This window comes from Rana temporaria, chromosome 4 (genome assembly GCF_905171775.1).
Source record: "Rana temporaria chromosome 4, aRanTem1.1, whole genome shotgun sequence".
NCBI classification, from domain to species: domain Eukaryota; kingdom Metazoa; phylum Chordata; class Amphibia; order Anura; family Ranidae; genus Rana; species Rana temporaria.
The window spans coordinates 21733005-21752358 of NC_053492.1; the positions used below are offsets into that span (position 1 = coordinate 21733005).

Genomic DNA, 19354 nt, shown 5'->3' on the forward strand with positions numbered 1-19354 from the left:
TTATAGTGGGGCTCTGTTGTGATGGGAGACCTCTGATGTGATAAGTGACCTCCGATGTTAAAGAGGGATGTCTGATATGAAGGAGTTACCTCTGATATGATTGGGGGACTTCTCATGTGATGGGGCGCTCTGATGTGAAGGGAGGCCTCTGATGTGATGGGGGGACCTCTGATGTAAAGAGAAGGACCTTTGATGTTGTAGTGGGGCTCTGTTGTGATGAGAGACCTTTGATGTGATGGGGGGACCTCTGATGTTGTAGTAGGGCTCTGTTGTGATGGGAGACCTCTGATGTTGTAGTAGGGCTCTGATGTGATGGGAGACCTCTGATGTGAAAGGAGGGTTCTCTGATGTGTAGTGGGGGGCCATCTGATCTGAAGGGAGACCTCTGATGTGATGGGTGACCTCCGATGTTAAAGAGGGATGTCTGATATGAAGGAGTTACCTCTGATATGATTGGGGGATTTCTGATGTTAAGGGAGGCCTCTGATCATGTAATGGGGGGACCTCTGATGTCTGATATGAAGGAGTTACCTCTGATATGATTGAGGGACTTCTGATGTGATAAGGCGCTCTAATGTGAAGGGAGGCCTCTGATGTGATGGGGAGACCTCTGATGTAAAGAGGAGGACCTTTGATGTTGTAATGGGGCTCTGTTGTGATGAGAGACCTTTGATGTGATGGGGGGGACCTCTGATGTTATAGTGGGGCTCTGCTGTGATGGGAGACCTCTGATGTGATGGGGGGACCTCCAATGTTATAGTTGGGCTCTGTTGTGATAGGACACCTCTGATGTGAAAGGGGGGTCTCTAATGTGATGGGGGGACCTCTGGTGTGATGGGAGGGACCTCTGATGTAATGATGGGGGGGAGACCTATGATGTTAAAGGGGGACCTTTAATGTTATGTTGGCATCTGATGTGTTGTGGGGCTCTGTTGTGATGAGAGACCTTTGATGTGATGGGGGGACCTCCGATGTTATAGTGGGGCTCTGTTGTGATAGGACACCTCTGATGTGAAAGGGGGGTCTCTAATGTGATGGGGGGACCTCTGGTGTGATGGGAGGGACCTCTGATGTAATGATGGGGGGGAGACCTATGATGTTAAAGGGGGACCTCTAATGTTATGTTGGCATCTGATGTGTTGTGGGGCTCTGTTGTGATGAGAGACCTTTGATGTGATGGGGGGACCTCCGATGTTATAGTGGGGCTCTGTTGTGATAGGAGACCTCTGATGTGAAAGGGGATCTCTGATGTGATGGGGGGACCTCTGGTGTGATGGGAGGGACCTCTGATGTAATGATTGGGGACCTATGATGTTAAAGGGGGACCTCTAATGTGATGGGAGACCTCTGATGTAAAGAAGAGGACCTTTGATGTTGTAGTGGGGCTCTGTTGTGATGAGAGACCTTTAATGTGATGGGGGGACCTCTGATGTTGTAGTGGGGCTCTGTTGTGATGGGAGACCTTTGATGTGATGGGGGGACCTCTGATGTTATAGTGGGGCTCTGTTGTGATGGGAGACCTCTGATGTGATGGGGGGACCTCCGATGTTATAGTGGGGCTCTGTTGTGATAAGAGACCTCTGATGTGAAAGGGGGATCTCTGATGTGATGGGAGGGACTTCTGATGTAATGATGGGGGACCTATGATGTTAAAGGGGGACCTCTAATGTGATGGGAGACCTCTGATGTGGTGTTGGCATCTGATGTGTTGTGGGGCTCTGATGTGATGTTGGCATCTGATGTGTTGTGGGGCGCTGATGTGAAGTTAATTACATCAAGGTGTATGTAACTATAAACGCAAGGTACACACACGTTGAACTGGATGGACTGGTATCTTTATTCTAGCTTACCAATTAAGTAATTATGTAACAATGTAACTAAGGTGGTTGTTTGTTACATGGTAACATAATAGTAAGCATTCTGTATGCTGCCATAGATGAGAACCAGGAAAGTTAAAATAATAGTAACTATACTATTTTCTAGTTTCCTGGTGCGAACATGGCAGCATATTGGTAAGCATTCTATTTACTACCCTGACTAGGCACCAGGAAAAGAAAATATTGGTAAGTATATGATACAATTTTTCTGGTGTCAACGTTGCAACTTACTAGTAACCAGTTCCGTACGCTGCTATTGATAAGAATCTCACTGAAACAACCACAATGTTATACCAGAAAAAGCAGCAGCCCAAGCCCCCAAGGTATTCCACTATCCACCATTGGGCTCAGCATTCCATATGTTGCCATAGGAACCAGGTAAGGTAAGTTATGGCAAGCATTTAATAGGTTTCTTGGTGCCTACATGGCATCATTCCAGAAAGGGCTCCATACATTGCCATGGATAAGAACCAGGAAAGGGAAATTACTACACAAATGTGATACAATTTCCTGGTTTCCACATAGCAGCATACTAGTAGGCATTTCTTATGTTGACATGAATAAGAACCTGGAAAGGACCTCTGATGTGGTGGGGAGACCTCTGAGGTGATGGGGGACTCTGATATGAAGGGGGACTGTGATGTTTGGAGAGACCTTTGTTATGAAGGTAAAACTGTGATGTGAAAGGGGAGGCTGTGATGTAATGGAAGGGACATGATAGGGGGACCTCTGATGTGATTAGAAGACCTCTGATTTGATGGTGGATCTCTGATGTGATTGGGGACCTCTGATATTATAGGGGGACCGCTGATGTGATGTGAGACCTCTGATGTGATGTGAGACCTGTGATGTGATTGGGAGAACCTCTGATGTAATGGGAGACCTCTGATGTAATGGGAGACCTCTGATGTGATGGGGGACCTCTGATATGATAGGGGAACCACTGATGTAATGGGGGGGGGGGGGGCGTCTGATGTGATGTGAGACCTCTGATGTGATGGGAGGACCTCTGATGTGATAGGGGGACCACTGATGTGATGGGGTGTAATGGTGGTGGTGGGGGGGTCTCTGCTGTACATTAAGACCTCTGATGTGATTGGGAGACCTTTGATGTGATGGTGGGGCTCTGATGTGATAGGGAGGACCACTGATGAAATGGGGGTACCTCTGATGCAATGTGGGGACCTCTGATGTGATGGAGGAGAACCTCTGATGTGATTGGAGGGGGGATCTCTGATGTGATTGGAGGGGGGGGACCTCTGATTTGATGAGAGATCTCTGATGTGATTAGGAGACATCTGATGTGATAGTGGGACTCTGATGTGATGAGAGGGGACCTCTAAATGTGATGGGGGACATCTGATATGAAAGGAGGTCCACTGATGTAATGGAGGGACCTCTGATATGATAGGGGGACCTCTGATGTGATGGGGGACATCTGATATGATAGGAGGACCTCTGATGTGATAGGGGGACCTCTGATGTGATGGGGGACCTCTGATGTGATGGGGGACATCTGATATGAAAGGAGGTCCACTGATGTAATGGAGGGACCTCTGATGTGATAGGGGGACCTCTGATGTGATGGGGGACATCTGATATGAAAGGAGGTCCACTGATGTAATGGAGGGACCTCTGATATGATAGGGGGACCTCTGATGTGATGGGGGACATCTGATATGATAGCAGGACCTCTGATGTGATGGGGGACATCTGATGTGATGGGGGACATCTGATGTGATGGGGGACATCTGATGTGATGGGGGACATCTGATATGAAAGGAGGTCCACTGATGTAATGGAGGGACCTCTGATGTGATAGGGGGACCTCTGATGTGATGGGGGACCTCTGATGTGATGGGGGACCTCTGATGTGATGGGGGACCTCTGATGTGATGGGGGACATCTGATATGAAAGGAGGTCTACTGATGTAATGGAGGGACCTCTGATGTGATAGGGGGACCTCTGATGTGATAGGGGGACCTCTGATGTGATAGGGGGACATCTGATATGATAGGAGGACCTCTAATGTAATGGGGGGGCTTCTGATGTGAGACCTCGGATATGGTAGGGGGACCACTAAGGTCATGGAGGGGGACCTCTGATCTGATAGTTGATCTTTGGTGTGCAGGGGGGGAGTTTGATGTGATGGAAGGGGGGGGGGGGGCTCTGGTGTGAAGTTAATTTAATCAAGGTGTAGGTTTGATGACATACAGAGATATGGGGAAATGACACACACACACGTTAAACTGGATGAACTGGTGTCTTTATTTAACCTTACCAACTATGTAATTATGTAACTAAGGTGGTTTTGTGGTTGTCCCAGGCTCAGGTTTCCCATTGATAAGTAACATTTACAATTTTTCCTTTTTTTTTTTAGACTGGGGTGCCTCAAGAACTTGCATACATTTAAAGGGTGCCCTGATTGGAAAAAAAAGGTTGATAAATGCTTTTTCCTATGGCATTTCCATCTATGTCCAGCAGAGGGCAGATTTGGACCTAGCAGGCACAAGGCACCAGGTTAGAAGGAACAGGCAGGCAGCAGCAGCAGCAGGGGGGTGGAGGATGCAGAGGGGGAGAGAAGCAGCAATAGCAGCAGCAGCAGCAAAGATGGATGGGATGTGAACGAAGCTGAATCTGGAACCCCCTCCAAGCATTTGTGATCAGGAAGACTTGCCACCACATTGGGACTGCAGGCTGAGACCTGTGTGGTTGACTACCAGTACATGGGATTGTGCACTGGCCAGGAGATCTGGCTGCAGACATCTGGATGCATGTGACAGCTGTCTGTTGCTCCCTCCTTTGTGTGATTCCCAGGAGGCTTGGAATCCTTGGATGCAGCTCTCTTCCTCAACGCTCTTCCCTTGCCATGGAGAAAACCGTACCCATCCTTCGCATCCCCCCGACCTGAACCACTAGAGATTCCAGCTACCCATCCTTCGACTCGCACCTTCAAAAATCGCCTCACAATTTAATCCATTGCACCACCACCACCTTTACCGTATCACCTATTTTATTTATTTTTTAATCCACCGTAGCGAGAAACTCATCGGATTTTTGCTGCCCTTTTTTTTTAGAAATTTTTACCAAAATTTTTGATATATTTTTTTTCTTTTAATATTCTATTTGCCGAGGGATGTTTGGCCGTACGTGGGATTTGAACATGCAGATTTTTTGCTTCTCAACGTTTCTGTCACGAGTCGTGCCTGATTGAGGATGCAAGATCCAGGCTTTGGGAGGAATTACACTGTGTTCTTTGATTAAAAAAAAAAAAAAAAAAACAACAGATTGCACAAGGGGAACGCGGCGAGGCAAAGAAAAACATATGCGATGCATCGGCTACACGGAGCTCCAGGCTTATCCTGGTAAGACGGACACAGGCACCTGCCTTCAAACCCCAATGGAGATTTTCAACGGTGGTCTTGGCTGAGGAAAAAAAGGTGGGGGTCCCATACTTATTGACGTACCAAATGCGCGATTAGATTTGTGTCAACGCTTTTTATACCTGGGACTATGCTGCTGAGGAAAAAAAAATGACCAAGTGTTTCTGTGAATTTTTTTTTAGAAATGTTTTGAAAAAGAGATTTTGAAAAAAATGACTCAAAATGTAGCAAGACTTTTTTAATCGGCAGAAATTCGGAAGCGATCAGAATGAAACCGGTGGAAGGAATATTGCAGCTGCGGTAGCTGCGACCACTTTTTCGGCGATAGCGGCTCTTGATCCATATGGGAGAGATGAGGCTTCCGAGCGGCCTCTGGTAAAGTCGAGAGAAGTTTCGCCATCTTCAGAAAAGTTTAAGAAGGATCTCTTCGTTCGGGTTGCCGAAGCCCTTACCAGGAAAAAATGCCGCGAAACCGGGCCTTTTCAGAGCCGGAGTACTCGGCGGAGTATTCGGCGGATTACTCTGTGAGCTTGCCTTCGGACCCGGATCATGGAGTCGGCCGGACGCATGAAGTCACGGTGCGGAGCTCGGGCTGCTGTCTCTGCCTGCCGCGGTTTATGCGGCTTACCTTCGCACCCGAGTCGCTGGAAAATCTCTACCAAACTTATTTTCGCCGGCAACGTCATGAGACGCTCCTGGTTTTAGTGGTTTTCGCTGCCCTCTTTGACTGCTACGTTATCGTTATGTGCGCTGTGGTCTACACCCAAGACAAGTTGGCTTCCACTTTGGTGGCTGCGGTTGGGCTCCTGGCCCATCTCTTGCTGTTCGTCCTATGCAAGTTTGGGCTGTTACCGGATCGTATTTCCCGCAAATTTGTCCCCTACATCCTGTGGATATTGATTGCCGCACAGATTTTCTCCTATCTGGGCCTCAATTACGCCCACTTCCATGAAGCCAGCGACACGGTCGGTTGGCAAGCCTTCTTTGTGTTTTCGTTCTTCATCACCTTGCCCCTTCGCCTTACGCCCATTGTCCTGATCACCACCGTTTCCTGTGGAATACATACCCTGGTACTGGGAGTAACGATCGCCCAACAGCAGCAAGGATCCATAGATACCAACGCTCTGCTACGTCAGGTAAGCTTGAGGCCTAAAAACACAGAAATCAAAGGTATGGAACCAAAACAGTCAAAAAGTTTCAACCATGAATTCATGTCCTCAATATGCATTTTTAAGGTCTTGCACGCACATAACCTGTGCAATGAACATATCAATAAAGGTGCATGTCTAGCCAAATTTGAGTGGTAAAGAATCAGAAACCCTATCAGATTTTCCTGGTGCCTACAGGGCAGTATACAGAATGGTTACTCGTATGCTGCCATGGATAGGAACCAGGAAATTTAAATTACAGTATGTATTTGATACAATTTTCTTGTTTCCTGGGGCCTACATGCATCAGGAATTATGGGGCCCCTTACAGAGCTTCAGGCATGGGCCCTTCTGGAGCTGCCGCCTGAAAAGAGGGGGGGCTACCGCGAATTGAGAAGCGGGGGGGCCCTTTACAAAAAAAAGAAGAAATGAACAAAAATATATGTATATAAAAAAAGGGGGGTAGCCATCCGGGGCCCTGGGGACCTCTGGGCCCTTTAATAAAAAGAAAAAAAGAAATAAAATAAAAATATATATATATTTTTTTAAAGGGGGGATTGCCATCTGGGGCCCTGGGGACCCTTTAATAATATATATATATACACACAAATTATTATTTATTTTTTTATAAAAAGAAATTAGAAAAAAAAGGGGGGTTGCCATCCGGGACCTCTGGGCCCTTTAATAAAAAGAAAAAAGAAATAAAAAAAATATATATATTTTTTTTTTTAAAGGGGGGATTGCCATCTGGGGCCCTGGGGACCTCTGGACCCTTTAATAATATATATATATACACACAAATTATTATTTATTTTTTTATAAAAAGAAATTACAAAAAACGGGGGGTTTTCCTGGTGCCTACAGGGCAGTATACAGAATGGTTACTCGTATGCTGCCATGGATAGGAACCAGGAAATTTAAATTACAGTATGTATTTGATACAATTTTCTTGTTTCCTGGGGCCTACATGCATCAGGAATTATGGGGCCCCTTACACAGCTTCAGGCATGGGCCCTTCTGGAGTTCCTGCCTGAAAAGAGGGGGGGCTACCGCGAATTGAGAAGCGGAGGGGCCCTTTACAAAAAAAAGAAGAAATGAAGAAAAATATATGTATATAAAAAAAGGAGGGTAGCCATCCGGGGCCCTGGGGACCTCTGGGCCCTTTAATAAAAAGAAAAAAAGAAATAAAAAAGAATATATATTTTATTTTTTAAAGGGGGGATTGCCATCTGGGGCCCTGGGGACCTCTGGACCCTTTAATAATATATATATATACACACAAATTATTATTTATTTTTTTATAAAAAGAAATTACAAAAAAAAGGGGGTTGCCATCCGGGACCTCTGGGCCCTTTAATAAAAAAAAGTATATAAAAAAATAAAAAATATAAACATTTATAATAATAATAAAAAATAAAAAAAAAGGGGATTGCCATCCAGGGCCCTGGGGACCTCTGGGCCCTTTAATAATAATAATAAAAATATATATATATATATATATAAACAAAAATAAACATTTATAAAAAAAAGGTTTTTTTTCCCCCACATGGGGCCCTGGGGACCTCTGAGCCCTTATAAAAAAATATATATATATATAAAGAAATAAAAAGAAAAAAAAAGAAATCAAATAATATAAAAAAAAAAGATTTTTTTAAAATAAGAAAAAGGGGGAGGGTTGCCATCTGGGGACCTCCGGGCCCTTTAATATATAATAATAATATATATATTTATATAACAAATAAATAAAACAAATATAAAAAAACCTCCGGACCCCTAAAAAAACCTCCGGACCCCTAAAAAAAGAGAGGGTTGCCATCCGGGCCCCTGGGGACCTCTGGGCCCCTTACAGGTGTACTGCCTGTACCGCCCTGATGGCGGCCCTGCCTACATGGCAGCATACTAGTAGGCATTCTGTATGCTGTCATAAATAGGAACCAGGAAAGAAAAATTACTGTAAGCATTTAATACAATTTTCTTTTTTTACGGGGGTCTACATGGCAGCATACTAGTAAGCATTTAATATGCTGCCAAAGTTGGGAGCGCCAGGCAAGGAAATGTATGGTTATTTGATAGAATTTTTCTGGTGTCTACAAGGCAACATACTAGTAAGAATTCTAGATGCTGCCATGGATAAGAACCAGAAAAATAAAATTATTGTAAGTGTTTAATGCAACTTTCCAATTCCCTGGTGCCTAAATGGCAGTATACTAGTAAGCATTCCATATGCTGCCATAAATAGGAACCCAAAAAATTACGGTAAGCATTTGATACAATTTTCTGGCTTCCTGAGGCCTACATGACGGCATACTAATAAGCATTCGGTATGCTGCCATGGATAGGCACCAGCAAAGGAAAATTTGGTAAGAATTTGAAACGATGTTCTCAGAGTTTTCTTGGCAACATAATATTAAAGCGGGAGTTCACCCGAAAAAAACAATTTTTAACATTAGATTGAGGCTCATTTTGTGAAGGGGAATCGGGTGTTTTTTTTTAAATCGAAGCCGTTCTTACCGTTTTAGAGAGCAATCTTCTCCACCGCTTCCGGGTATGGGCTGCGGGACTGGGCGTTCCTATTTGATTGACAGGCTTCCTACAGTCGCATACATTGCGTCACAAGTAGCCGAAAGAAGCCGAACGCCGGTGCGGCTCTATACGGCGCCTGCGCACCGACGTTCGGCTACTTTCGGAAAATCGTGACGCGCTGTATGCGACGGTCGGAAGCCTGTCAATCAAATAGGAACGCCCAGTCCCGCAGCCCATACCCGGAAGCGGCGGAGAAGATCTATCTCTAAAACGGTAAGTACTGCTTCGATTTAAAAAAAAAAAACACCCGATTCCCCTTGACAAAAGAAGCCTCATCTAATGATAAAAATTGAGTTTTTGGGTGAACCTCCACTTTAAGCATATAACGTTAACTGGGTTGTAAAGGTTAAAACATTTTTTTTTTAACCACTTAAGGACCGCCTCCTGCAGATATACGTCGGCAGAATGGCACGGCTGGGCACAAGCACGTACCTGTACCTTTAAGTGCCCAGCCGTGGGTCGTGGGCGCGCGCCCGTGACCCAGTCCGAAGCTCTGTGGCCGCGGGACCCGCGGACTCGATTGCCGCTGGAGTCCCGCGATCGGTCCCCGAAGCTGAAGAACGAGGAGACCTGTTTGTAAACACAGCTTCCCCGTTCTTCACTGTGGCGCTGTCATTGATCGTGTGTTCCCTGATATAGGGAAACACGATCAGTGATGTCACAAGTCCAGCCCCGCCCCCCTACAGTTAGAAACACATATGAGGTCACACTTAACCCCTTCAGCGCCCCCTGTGGTTAACTCCCAAACTGCAATTGTCATTTTCACAGTAAACAATGCACTTTTATAGCATGTTTTGCTGTGAAAATGACAATTGTCCCAAAAATGTGTCAAAATTGTCCGATGTGTCTTCCATAATGTCACGGTCACAAAGAAAATCGCTGATCGCCGCCCTTAGTAGTAAACATTTTTTTTTTTATAAAAATGCAATAAAACTATCCCCTATTTTGTAAACACTATAAATTTTGCGCAAACCAATCGATAAACGCTTATTGTGATTTTTTTTTAACAAAAATAGGTAGAAGAATACGTATCGGCCTAAACTGAGGAAAAAAAAAACGTTTTTTTATATATTTTTGGGGGATATTTATTATAGCAAAAAGGAAAAAATATTGATTTTTTTTCAAAATTGTCGCTCTATTTTTTTAATAGCGCAAAAAAATAAAAACCGCAAAGGTGATCAAATACCTCCAAAAGAAAGCTCTATTTGTGGGAAAAAAAGGACGCCAATTTTGTTTGGGAGCCACGTCGCACGACCGCGCAATTGTCAGTTAAAGCGACGCAGTGCCGAATCGCAAAAACTGGCCGGGTCCTTTACCTGCATTTTGGTCCGGGTCTTAAGTGGTTAAATAGCAAACATGTCATACATGTCATACTTACCTCCGCTGTGCAGTTTGTTTTGCACAGAGTGGCCCCCGAACCTTGTCTTCTGGGGTGCCTCGGTGGCTGCATTAAGGTAAAAAAGGATGCATTAAGGTAAAAGAATGGGAAGGTTTACAATCCCTTTAAGCATTTGATACAATTTTCTGCTTTCCTGGGCCCTACATGGCAGCATAATAGGAAACATTCTGTTTGCTACACTGGATAGGCACCAGGAAAGAAAAATTATGGTAAATGTTTTATAAAATTGTTCCGGTGTCTACATGGCAACATAGTAATAAGCATTCCATAGGTTGCCATGAATAAGAACCGGGAAGGTTAAATTATGGTAAGTATTTGATAGAATTTTGCAGTTTTCTGGTGCTTAAATAGCAGGATACTGGTAAACATTTAGGGCTAGGTTCAGGTACGAGATACGACGGCGTATCTCCAGATACGCCGTCGTATCTCTGAGTTGCGGCGTCGTATCTATGCGACTGATTCATAGAATCAGTTACGCATAGATTTCCCTAAGATCCGACCGGCGTAAGTGTCTTACACCGTCGTATCTTAGGCTGCATATTTACGCTGGCCGCTAGGTGGCGCTTCCGTATATTTACGCGAGGAATATGCAAATTAGGTAGTTGCGCCGATTCAGAAACGTACGTCTGCCCGGCGCAATTTTTTACGTCGTTTACGTCAGGCGTAAAGTTACCCCTGCTATATGAGGCGTATCCTATGTTAAGTATGGACGTCATTCCCGCGTCGAATTTTGAAAATTTTACGTCGTTCGCGAATAGGGCTGGACGTAATTTACGTTCACGTCGAAAGCAATGACGAGTTGCGGCGGAATTTCGAGCATGCGCACTGGGATTCTTTCACGAATGGCGCATGCGCCGTTCGTAAAAAACGTAAAATACGCGGGGTCACCAGTCATTTAAATAAAACACGCCCACATCATCCCCATTTGAACTAGGCGGGCTTACGCCGGCCCACATACGTTACGCCGCCGTAACTTAGGGCGCAAGTTCTTTCTGAATACGGGACATGCGCCCTAATTTACGGCGGCGTAACGTATCTGAGATACGTTACGCCCGCAGAAAGATACGCTTATCATTCTGAATCTAGCCCTTAGTATGCTGCTATGGATAGGCACCAGGAAAGGAAAATTTTGGTAAGTATTTGGCAAATTATGTAAATCTGGATTTTTCATGGCAACATAATATTATGCGTTCCCTATTAGTGTTGCTCACGAATATTCGCATTGCGAATATTCGTTACGAATATGGCATATTCGAATATTCGCGAATAACTCGAATTTCGCGGCCAATATTCGCTATTCCGAATATTCGTATTTTTTCAAATTTATTTTTAAAACAGATCACATCCTATCGACGTCTAAAAGCATTGCTGGTATGATTAGAGACCCTGGGCCGAGTAGCTAAGCTGAGGCGATCCTTTTATGTTGCTGAATATTCGCAATCGCGAATATTCTATTTCCGAATATTCGCGAATACTTTCTCCGCCCTTCTTTTGCATCAGAGCCAATCAGAGTTGTCAAAATCTCGCAATCAATTTCGCATTCGCATTAGCGAAATTTCGATAAAATATCACCAATATTCGATTTCCGAATATTCGCGAATACTTTCTTCGCCCTTCTTTTGCATCAGAGCCAATCAGAGTTCTCCTACCACAGTTGTCAAAATTTCGCAATCAATTTCGCATTCGCATTAGCGAAATTTCGGCCAAATTTTTTTTTTTTTATAAAATATCACGAATATTCGATTTTAGCGAATATTTCACGAATATTCGGCTATATATTCGTGATATATCGCAAAATCGAATATGGCGTATTCCGCTCAACACTATTCCCTATGCTGCCATGGATAGGCGCCAGGAAGTTGTGGTAGGTTTGTGATACAATTTTCCTGTTGTCTACAGAACCAGATAAGAACCAAAAATGTAAAATTGTGGTAAGTAGTTGATACAATTTTCCAGTTTTCTTGGGCCTAACGATAGTATACTAGGAATGGAAAATTGCAGTAAGTATTTGTATGTTCTGGTCTCCTGGGGCCTACATGGCATCATACTAGTAAGGATTTCATACATTGCCATGGATAAGAACCAGGAAAGGAAAACTACGACAAGACGTTGATGCAATTTTCTGGTTTACTGGTGCCTACATAGTAGAACACTAGTTGGCATTCTATATTTTGCCATGGATAAGAGCCTGGAAAGGAAATTTAAGGTAAGTATTTCATACAATTTTTCCATTTCCTGGTGCCTACGTGGCACTATACTAGTCAGCACTGCAAATACTGCCACGAATGGGCACCAGGATAAGAAAATTATGGTAAGTATTTGATACAATTTTCTGGGTTTACTGATATTCAGGAGTGATGATTTCTTCTCCTCTTCCACTCCTGCTAATGTTTTATCAGACAGGAAGTGAGAGGAACTCTCCAAAAGCAATACCGACAAAAATGAACAATGAATTGGGGAACACTAGAACCATTTTACTGTTGCAAATTGTCTCATACTTCTGGTGTGTTGAAACCATGGTCATCGGGACAGAAAGTGGTTGAAAAGCTCATTAATGCAGTCCCAGATAGTGAAAAAAATATCCCTCCCTACGCTATCCAAATCTCCAAAAACAAGTTTTTGGCTTGACGTTGCGTGCATGTGAACCAATCCTCAGACTAGTGAAGTTACGAACATGGGTTGGCAGTGAGGCGAGGTCCCAGGCACAACTGCAAGACTAGAACTGCACAAGTCTTATAATTGGGCAGGATAAATATTGTCTTTATTATTTGAGGGTGGCTCCAGGCAGGGCCGATCCTTTGTCTACCCAAGCATGCTGGCAAGCTGTCGTGGGCGGCCCCCCCTGTGGATTCGAACCTACGAGGCTACGGGGAACAGCATTGCCAATCCTGCATGCTAACCACTCTACTAGGAGTACCGCCCAGGGCCGATCCTAGGCGGGTGCGCGGGGTTCACCACACCCGGGCGCCGCAGAGGTGGGGGTTTCAAAGCTCGGGGTCATCTAAAGGCCACCGAAAGCCTAGTTGCAGCGCTGTTGGTCCGACAACCTCAAAAATGGAGCAATTCAGAATATTGCAGGTGTCACCAGAGAGGGGAAAACGTTCAATGGGGACACCTGCTCTGGTGACAACTCTCCCAAAAGGGGAATTTGCTCTTGCTTTGGAGCAATTTCCTCTCACTTCCTGTTGTGTCTCAGAAACAGGATGGGCCAGATCCACAAAGAAGTTACATCGGCGTATCTATTGATATGCCGCGTAACTTCTAGGCTGCTCCAGCGTATCTTTGTTTTGTATCCACAAAACAAGATACGCCTGAAGCTGGGCTAGATCCGACTGGCGTACGTCTTAGTACGCCGTCGGATCTAAGGTGCATATTTACGCTGGCCGATAGGTGGCGCTTCCGTTGATTTCCGCGTAGAGTATGCAAATTGGCTAGATACGCCGATTCTCAGAACGTACGTACGCCCGGCGCATTTTTTTACGTTGTTTACGTAAGGCTTTTTTCAGCGTAACGTTACCCCTGCCTCATGAGGCGTACGCAATGTTAAGTATGGACGTTGGGACAGCGTCAAATTTTTCCGTCGTTTGCGTAAAACGTTCGCGAATAGGGCTTTGCGTAAGTTACGTTCACGTCGTCTCGGCATTGAGCGGGCGTAATTTAATTTGAAAATTCGACGTGATACTGAGCATGCGCCGTTCGAAAAAAGCGTCATTTACGTGGGGTCATGCTTAGTTTACATAAAACACGCCCCCCTGTTCCTCATTTGATTTTGGCGCGCTTACGCCGGCAGATTCACGATACGCCGCCGTAACTTTAGACGCAAGTGCTTTGTGAATACAGCACTTGCCTCTCAAAGTTGCGGCGGCGTAGCGTAACTACGTTACGCTACGCCCGCATAAATTTACGCCGATCTACGTGGATCTGGCCTGATGTGAAGGCAAATCTTCCCGAAGAGACAAAACAAGTGTTTTAACCATTTCCTTTTCTATTAGAAATGAAATTGTTTTCTTTGGAGATATATTTTTTTCGCTTACCACTGCTGAAACTCTTTGTACAGTAAGTAAATCTGAATAAAGGACCACATATATATTATTCATAAGGATCTGATTGTAAGTAGAATAAAGTTAAGTGCTGTTTCCTTGCATAAGCCCAGGCATAACTCTTTGGGCCAGATTCACAAAGAGATACGACGGTGTATTATCTACAGATACACCATCGTATCTCTGACTTACACTGGTCCTATCTATGCGCCTGATTCATAGAATCAGATACGCATAGATAGGGCTAGATCCGACAGTGTTACACTGTGTTACACTGTGTTACACTGTCGGATCTTTTTTTCAATTTAAAAATGGCGCCGGGGGCGTTCCCGCTGATTTACGATAAATAATATGTAAATCAGCGAGATACGCAAATTCACGAACGTACGCGGACCCGACGCAGTCTTCTTACGACGTTTCCGTAGCGGCGTACCCGTCGTATACTTACCCCTTCTTTTATCAGGCGCAGCCAATGTTAAGTATAGCCGGCGTTCCCGCGTCGAATTTGAATTTTTTTAACGTCGTTTGCGTAAGTCGTTCTCGAATACGGACGGACGTCGTTTACGTAAGCGTCGAAACCACTGACGTCCTAGCGACGTCAGTGGGAGCAATGCACGCCGGGAAATTTCGCGGACGGCGCCTGCGCATTTAAATCGGCGCGGGAACGCGCCTGATTTAAATAGTACACTCCCCTAGCCGCGGAATTAGAATTCCGCCGGGGGATTTAGGATCCGCCGTCGCAAGTTTGGAGGTAAGTGGTTTGTGAATTAGCCACTTGCCTCCTAAACTTGCGGGAGCGGATCTTAATTCACGTAGATCGAGCGGATCTATAGACCCGCTGAGCTACGTGAATCTGTCCCTTTCTCTTTCAAGTCGGATTCTACTTATTTTTGTCCTGGTGGCCTCTGCCACTGGGACAGGAATTTAGGGGGAAATCCAACATTTTGAGTTGTCAGCAGAACAGGATTAGAGAGGAAATCTTCCAATGGGGACACCTGTTCCCTTGGCAACTATCCTAGTAGGGATTTCCCCCCACTTTGGAGAGATTTCCTTGAGTCTACGGTACAGGAAGTGAAGTGAAATCTCCTCAATGGGATACCAAAAATGGGAAAACCCAACAGGTGCTTTGACAATTTCCTGATCCATCCAAAATGGAAACATAAGTTTGGGCTTTAAATCTACTTTATGGGCCAGATTCTCAAAAAAGCGCTTATCTATAGGCGGGCGTAGCGTATCTCAGATACACTACGCCGCCGTAACTTAGTGAGGCAGGTCCCGTATTCTCAAAGTTACGGCGGCGTAGTGTAACTGTGCCGGCATAAGCCCGCGTAACTCAAAGTAGGCTAGTGTGGGCGTGTTTTATGTTAAATTACGCCCGCTCAATGCCTAGTCGACGTGAACGTAACTTACGTCCAGCCCCATTCACAGACGACTTACGCAAACGATGTAAAACACGACGCTGTTCGTACGTTTCCGACGTCCATACCTAACATGACTTACCCCTGCTTTATGAGGGTTAACTTTACGCCGGCGCATGTCTTACGTAAACTACGTATCTTGCTACGCCAGGGCGCACGTACGTTCGTGAATCGGCGTATCTAGCTCATTAGCATATTCAACGCAGGAATTACGGAAGCGCCACCTAGCGGCCAGCGTAAATATGCAACTAAGATAAGACGGTGTATGATTCTAAGAATCAGCCGCATAGATACGGTCATTCGGACTTACGACGGCGTACATGGCGCTACGCCGTCGTAAGTCCTTTGAGAATCTGGGCCTATGTCAATAAATTCCTTATTTTGAAAGATTTTCCAGAATTTATATTGTTAAAGTGGTTGTAGGCATGAAATATGAACACAGCATATCCCTCTATAGAGTGTAATTGTCCCAATCCAGAGCACTAAGTTTCACTTCCGTCCTCATTCCTCTGCTATCAGCATGAATCACTTCTGACAACAAGTTTTTCTGACACCAAGAGAAAAATGGTGACAGGGGAGGGAGCTCCAGCAGATTGACAGCCTCGGCTCTGTTCCTGTATGCCAGTGAAGGAGGGTGTGTCTCTTCCCTCCAATCAGCTGTCAGAGCTTTCCTCACTGAGCTCTGCAGTTTATAACTTCAACTCTCCACTCCCCTTTGTTTCTGAACTCTCAGACAACCTTATAAATTCAGCACTTTGGATGGATGTAGAGAAGAGAACACTACAGATAAACATACAAATTATGTATGGGGATTTGTTTCATCTCTGTGTATCAGCATAGTCCTTTCACCGTGTATACGTAAGAGTTTACAACCAATTTAACCACTTAAGCCCCGGACCAATATGCTGGCTAAAGACCCAAGGGGTTTTTACAGTTCGGGACTGCGTCGCTTTAACAGACAATTGTGCGGTCGTGCGACGTGGCTCCCAAACAAAATTGGCGTCCTTTTTTCCCCACAAATAGAGCTTTCTTTTGGTGGTATTTGATCACCTCTGCGGTTTTTATTTTTTGCGCTATAAACCAAAATAGAGCGACAATTTAAAAAAAAATGCAATATTTTTTACTTTTTGCTGTAATAAATATACCCCAAAAACATATATAAAATTGTTTTTTTTTCCTCAGTTTAGGCCGATACGTATTCTTCTACCTATTTATGGTAAAAAAAAATCGCAATAAGCGTTTATCGGTTGGTTTGCGCAAAATTTATAGCGTTTACAAAATAGGGGATAGTTTTTTTGCATTTTTATTTTTTTTATTTTTTTTACTAGTAATGGCGGCGATCAGCGATTTTTTTCGTGACTGCGACATTATGGCGGACACTTCGGACAATTTTGACACATTTTTGGGACCATTGTCATTTTCACAGCAAAAAATGCATTTAAATTGCATTCTTTATTGTGAAAATGACAGTTGCAGTTTGGGAGTTAAACACAGGGGGGGCTGTAACATTTAGGGATCACTGTGTATGTGTTTACTAGTGTAGGGGGGTGTGGCTGTAGGACTGACACCATCGATCGAGTCTTCCCTATAAAAGGGATCACTCGATCGATGCGCCGCCACAGTGAAGCACGGGGAAGCCGTGTTTACACACGGCTCTCCCCGTTCTTCAGCCCCGGGGAGCGATCGCGACGGAGCGGCTAAAAACAAATAGTCGCACCGTCGTCCCGGATCGCTCTTCGAGCGGACCCGACCTCCGCATGTACCGGGGGGGGTCCCGATCGGACCCCCCACCCACGTCTAGGCAGGCACGTACAGGTACGTTGATGTGCCTGTCCGTGCCATTCTGCCGACGTAAATGTACATGAGGAGGTCGGGAACCGGTTAAAGGGGGCAATCTGATTAAAGCCTATTTCCTCTAGGGGGTGGGCTTTGTACACGGAAAATCCAAACCTGAGTTCCTGGCTCTGCACCACCATAGTTTGGATGAATGATGGGGGTGTTCTGTCAATATCTCCAACCAATCAGAAACTCCAACCACGTCACTTCCGGTTTATTTAAAACCTTAGTAATCTGAGATTTTGACGAATTGGTGGTTGGACACAACAACGACAACGGAATAGAGTCTGGTACAGGAAGACTGGGCTGTTTTGACAGCACAGCGGCTAACGAGGACAAAGTTCACGCTGCCTCGGAGCCGGCCATTTTGTTGGCTAGTATCGGAGCGGAGTAAGAATCTCCGCTCATAATATCCCCCACCAGACAGAACAGGGCTCTCATTCTTCTGTTAGGACCCATTCTCACGATCACATGAATCTGTAATGAGGCACCCAACCACCTTGACAAAATGAACTTCACATTAGAGCTTCTCCCATCATATAAGAGCCCCACCATCACATCACAGTGGGGCTGGTGTGTTCAGGGTGATGCGCAGTGTTAGGCCCCGTACACACGACCGGATCTGTCCGCTGGGATTTATCCGCGGATCAGTTCCAGCAGACAAATCCGGTCGTGTGTACGGCCTAGCGGACATTTTTCGGCGGACATTTGTCCAGCCGACCGGTTTTCAAGCGGATAAAAATTTCTTAGCATGCTAAGAAATCTATCCGCTGGAAACCTGTCCGTCGGACGTGTTCGGTCGTCTGAAGTGAGTAGTTCCGACGTGATTGTGAGCATGCGCACTGGGATGCGTCCACGGGAACGCAATTTCCCCGTGGACGCAAGTTTTAGTAGCTCATTGCACAAAATTTTGTAATTTTTTTCAGTTAAATTTCAGTTAAATTTGCAGAAATCGTCACTGGCGGAGGTACAAACTGCAATAAAAACTTGACATGGGGTTTTTATTCCTTCCAAACCCCTTCCAAGATGGCTTCCTTCATGGATGGCTTCCTGTGCCATACACTTGCATTTTGTATCCAGTTCTTCCCAATCTTCCTACCACGGTCACATGGGTGGAGGTGTCAGTGCTAACAACCCTGGCTAATAATGATCCTGCTGTGTGTGTGTGTGGCTTGGTTCACAATAACAAGCAGTAAATGAGGGTAAATGATGGCACACTATAGCTCATTAGACTGGATACACCCTCCCGGGATCACTTAGTTCATCTCCCAGATGGGCCTCGGCTCAGAGTGCTGACGTCTTGTGGAGGGTTTTATATATATATATATATATAAACCCACAACAGGGATATGCCACTTAAAGGGGTTGTATAGGTTTGTTTTTTATTTTCTAAATACCGTATTTATCGGGGTATTGCGCGTTCCGGCGTATAGCGCGCACCCCTAATGTGGACCCGCATTCCTGTAAAAAAAACATTTTAGTACTTACAGTTTTGGTGTCTTGTGCGGCGGCCTCGTCGGGTCCGGCGTCCGTCTGCGGCTTCGGTGGTGTCCTCCTCGTCGGGTCCGGCGTCCGACTGCGGCTTCGGTGGTGTCCTCCTCGTTGGGTCCGGCGTCCGTCTGCGGCTTCGGTGGTGTCCTCCTCCTCGGGTCCGGCGTTCGTCTGCGGC

General features: G+C 45.2%; 1 protein-coding gene across 1 annotated transcript in view; it reads left to right on the top strand.

Annotated features, from left to right (window-relative positions):
* The first annotated feature begins 1989 nt into the window (after positions 1 to 1989).
* The window catches only part of ADCY3 (adenylate cyclase 3), a 218121-nt gene continuing 200756 nt past the window's right edge, over positions 1990 to 19354 (top strand). Inside the window, exons 1-2 of the mRNA XM_040348113.1 lie at positions 1990 to 2063; positions 4259 to 6397. Of these exons, the coding sequence (XP_040204047.1) occupies positions 5723 to 6397 (675 nt within the window). The 5' untranslated portion in view covers positions 1990 to 2063; positions 4259 to 5722. The remainder of the gene's footprint in view (positions 2064 to 4258; positions 6398 to 19354) is intronic.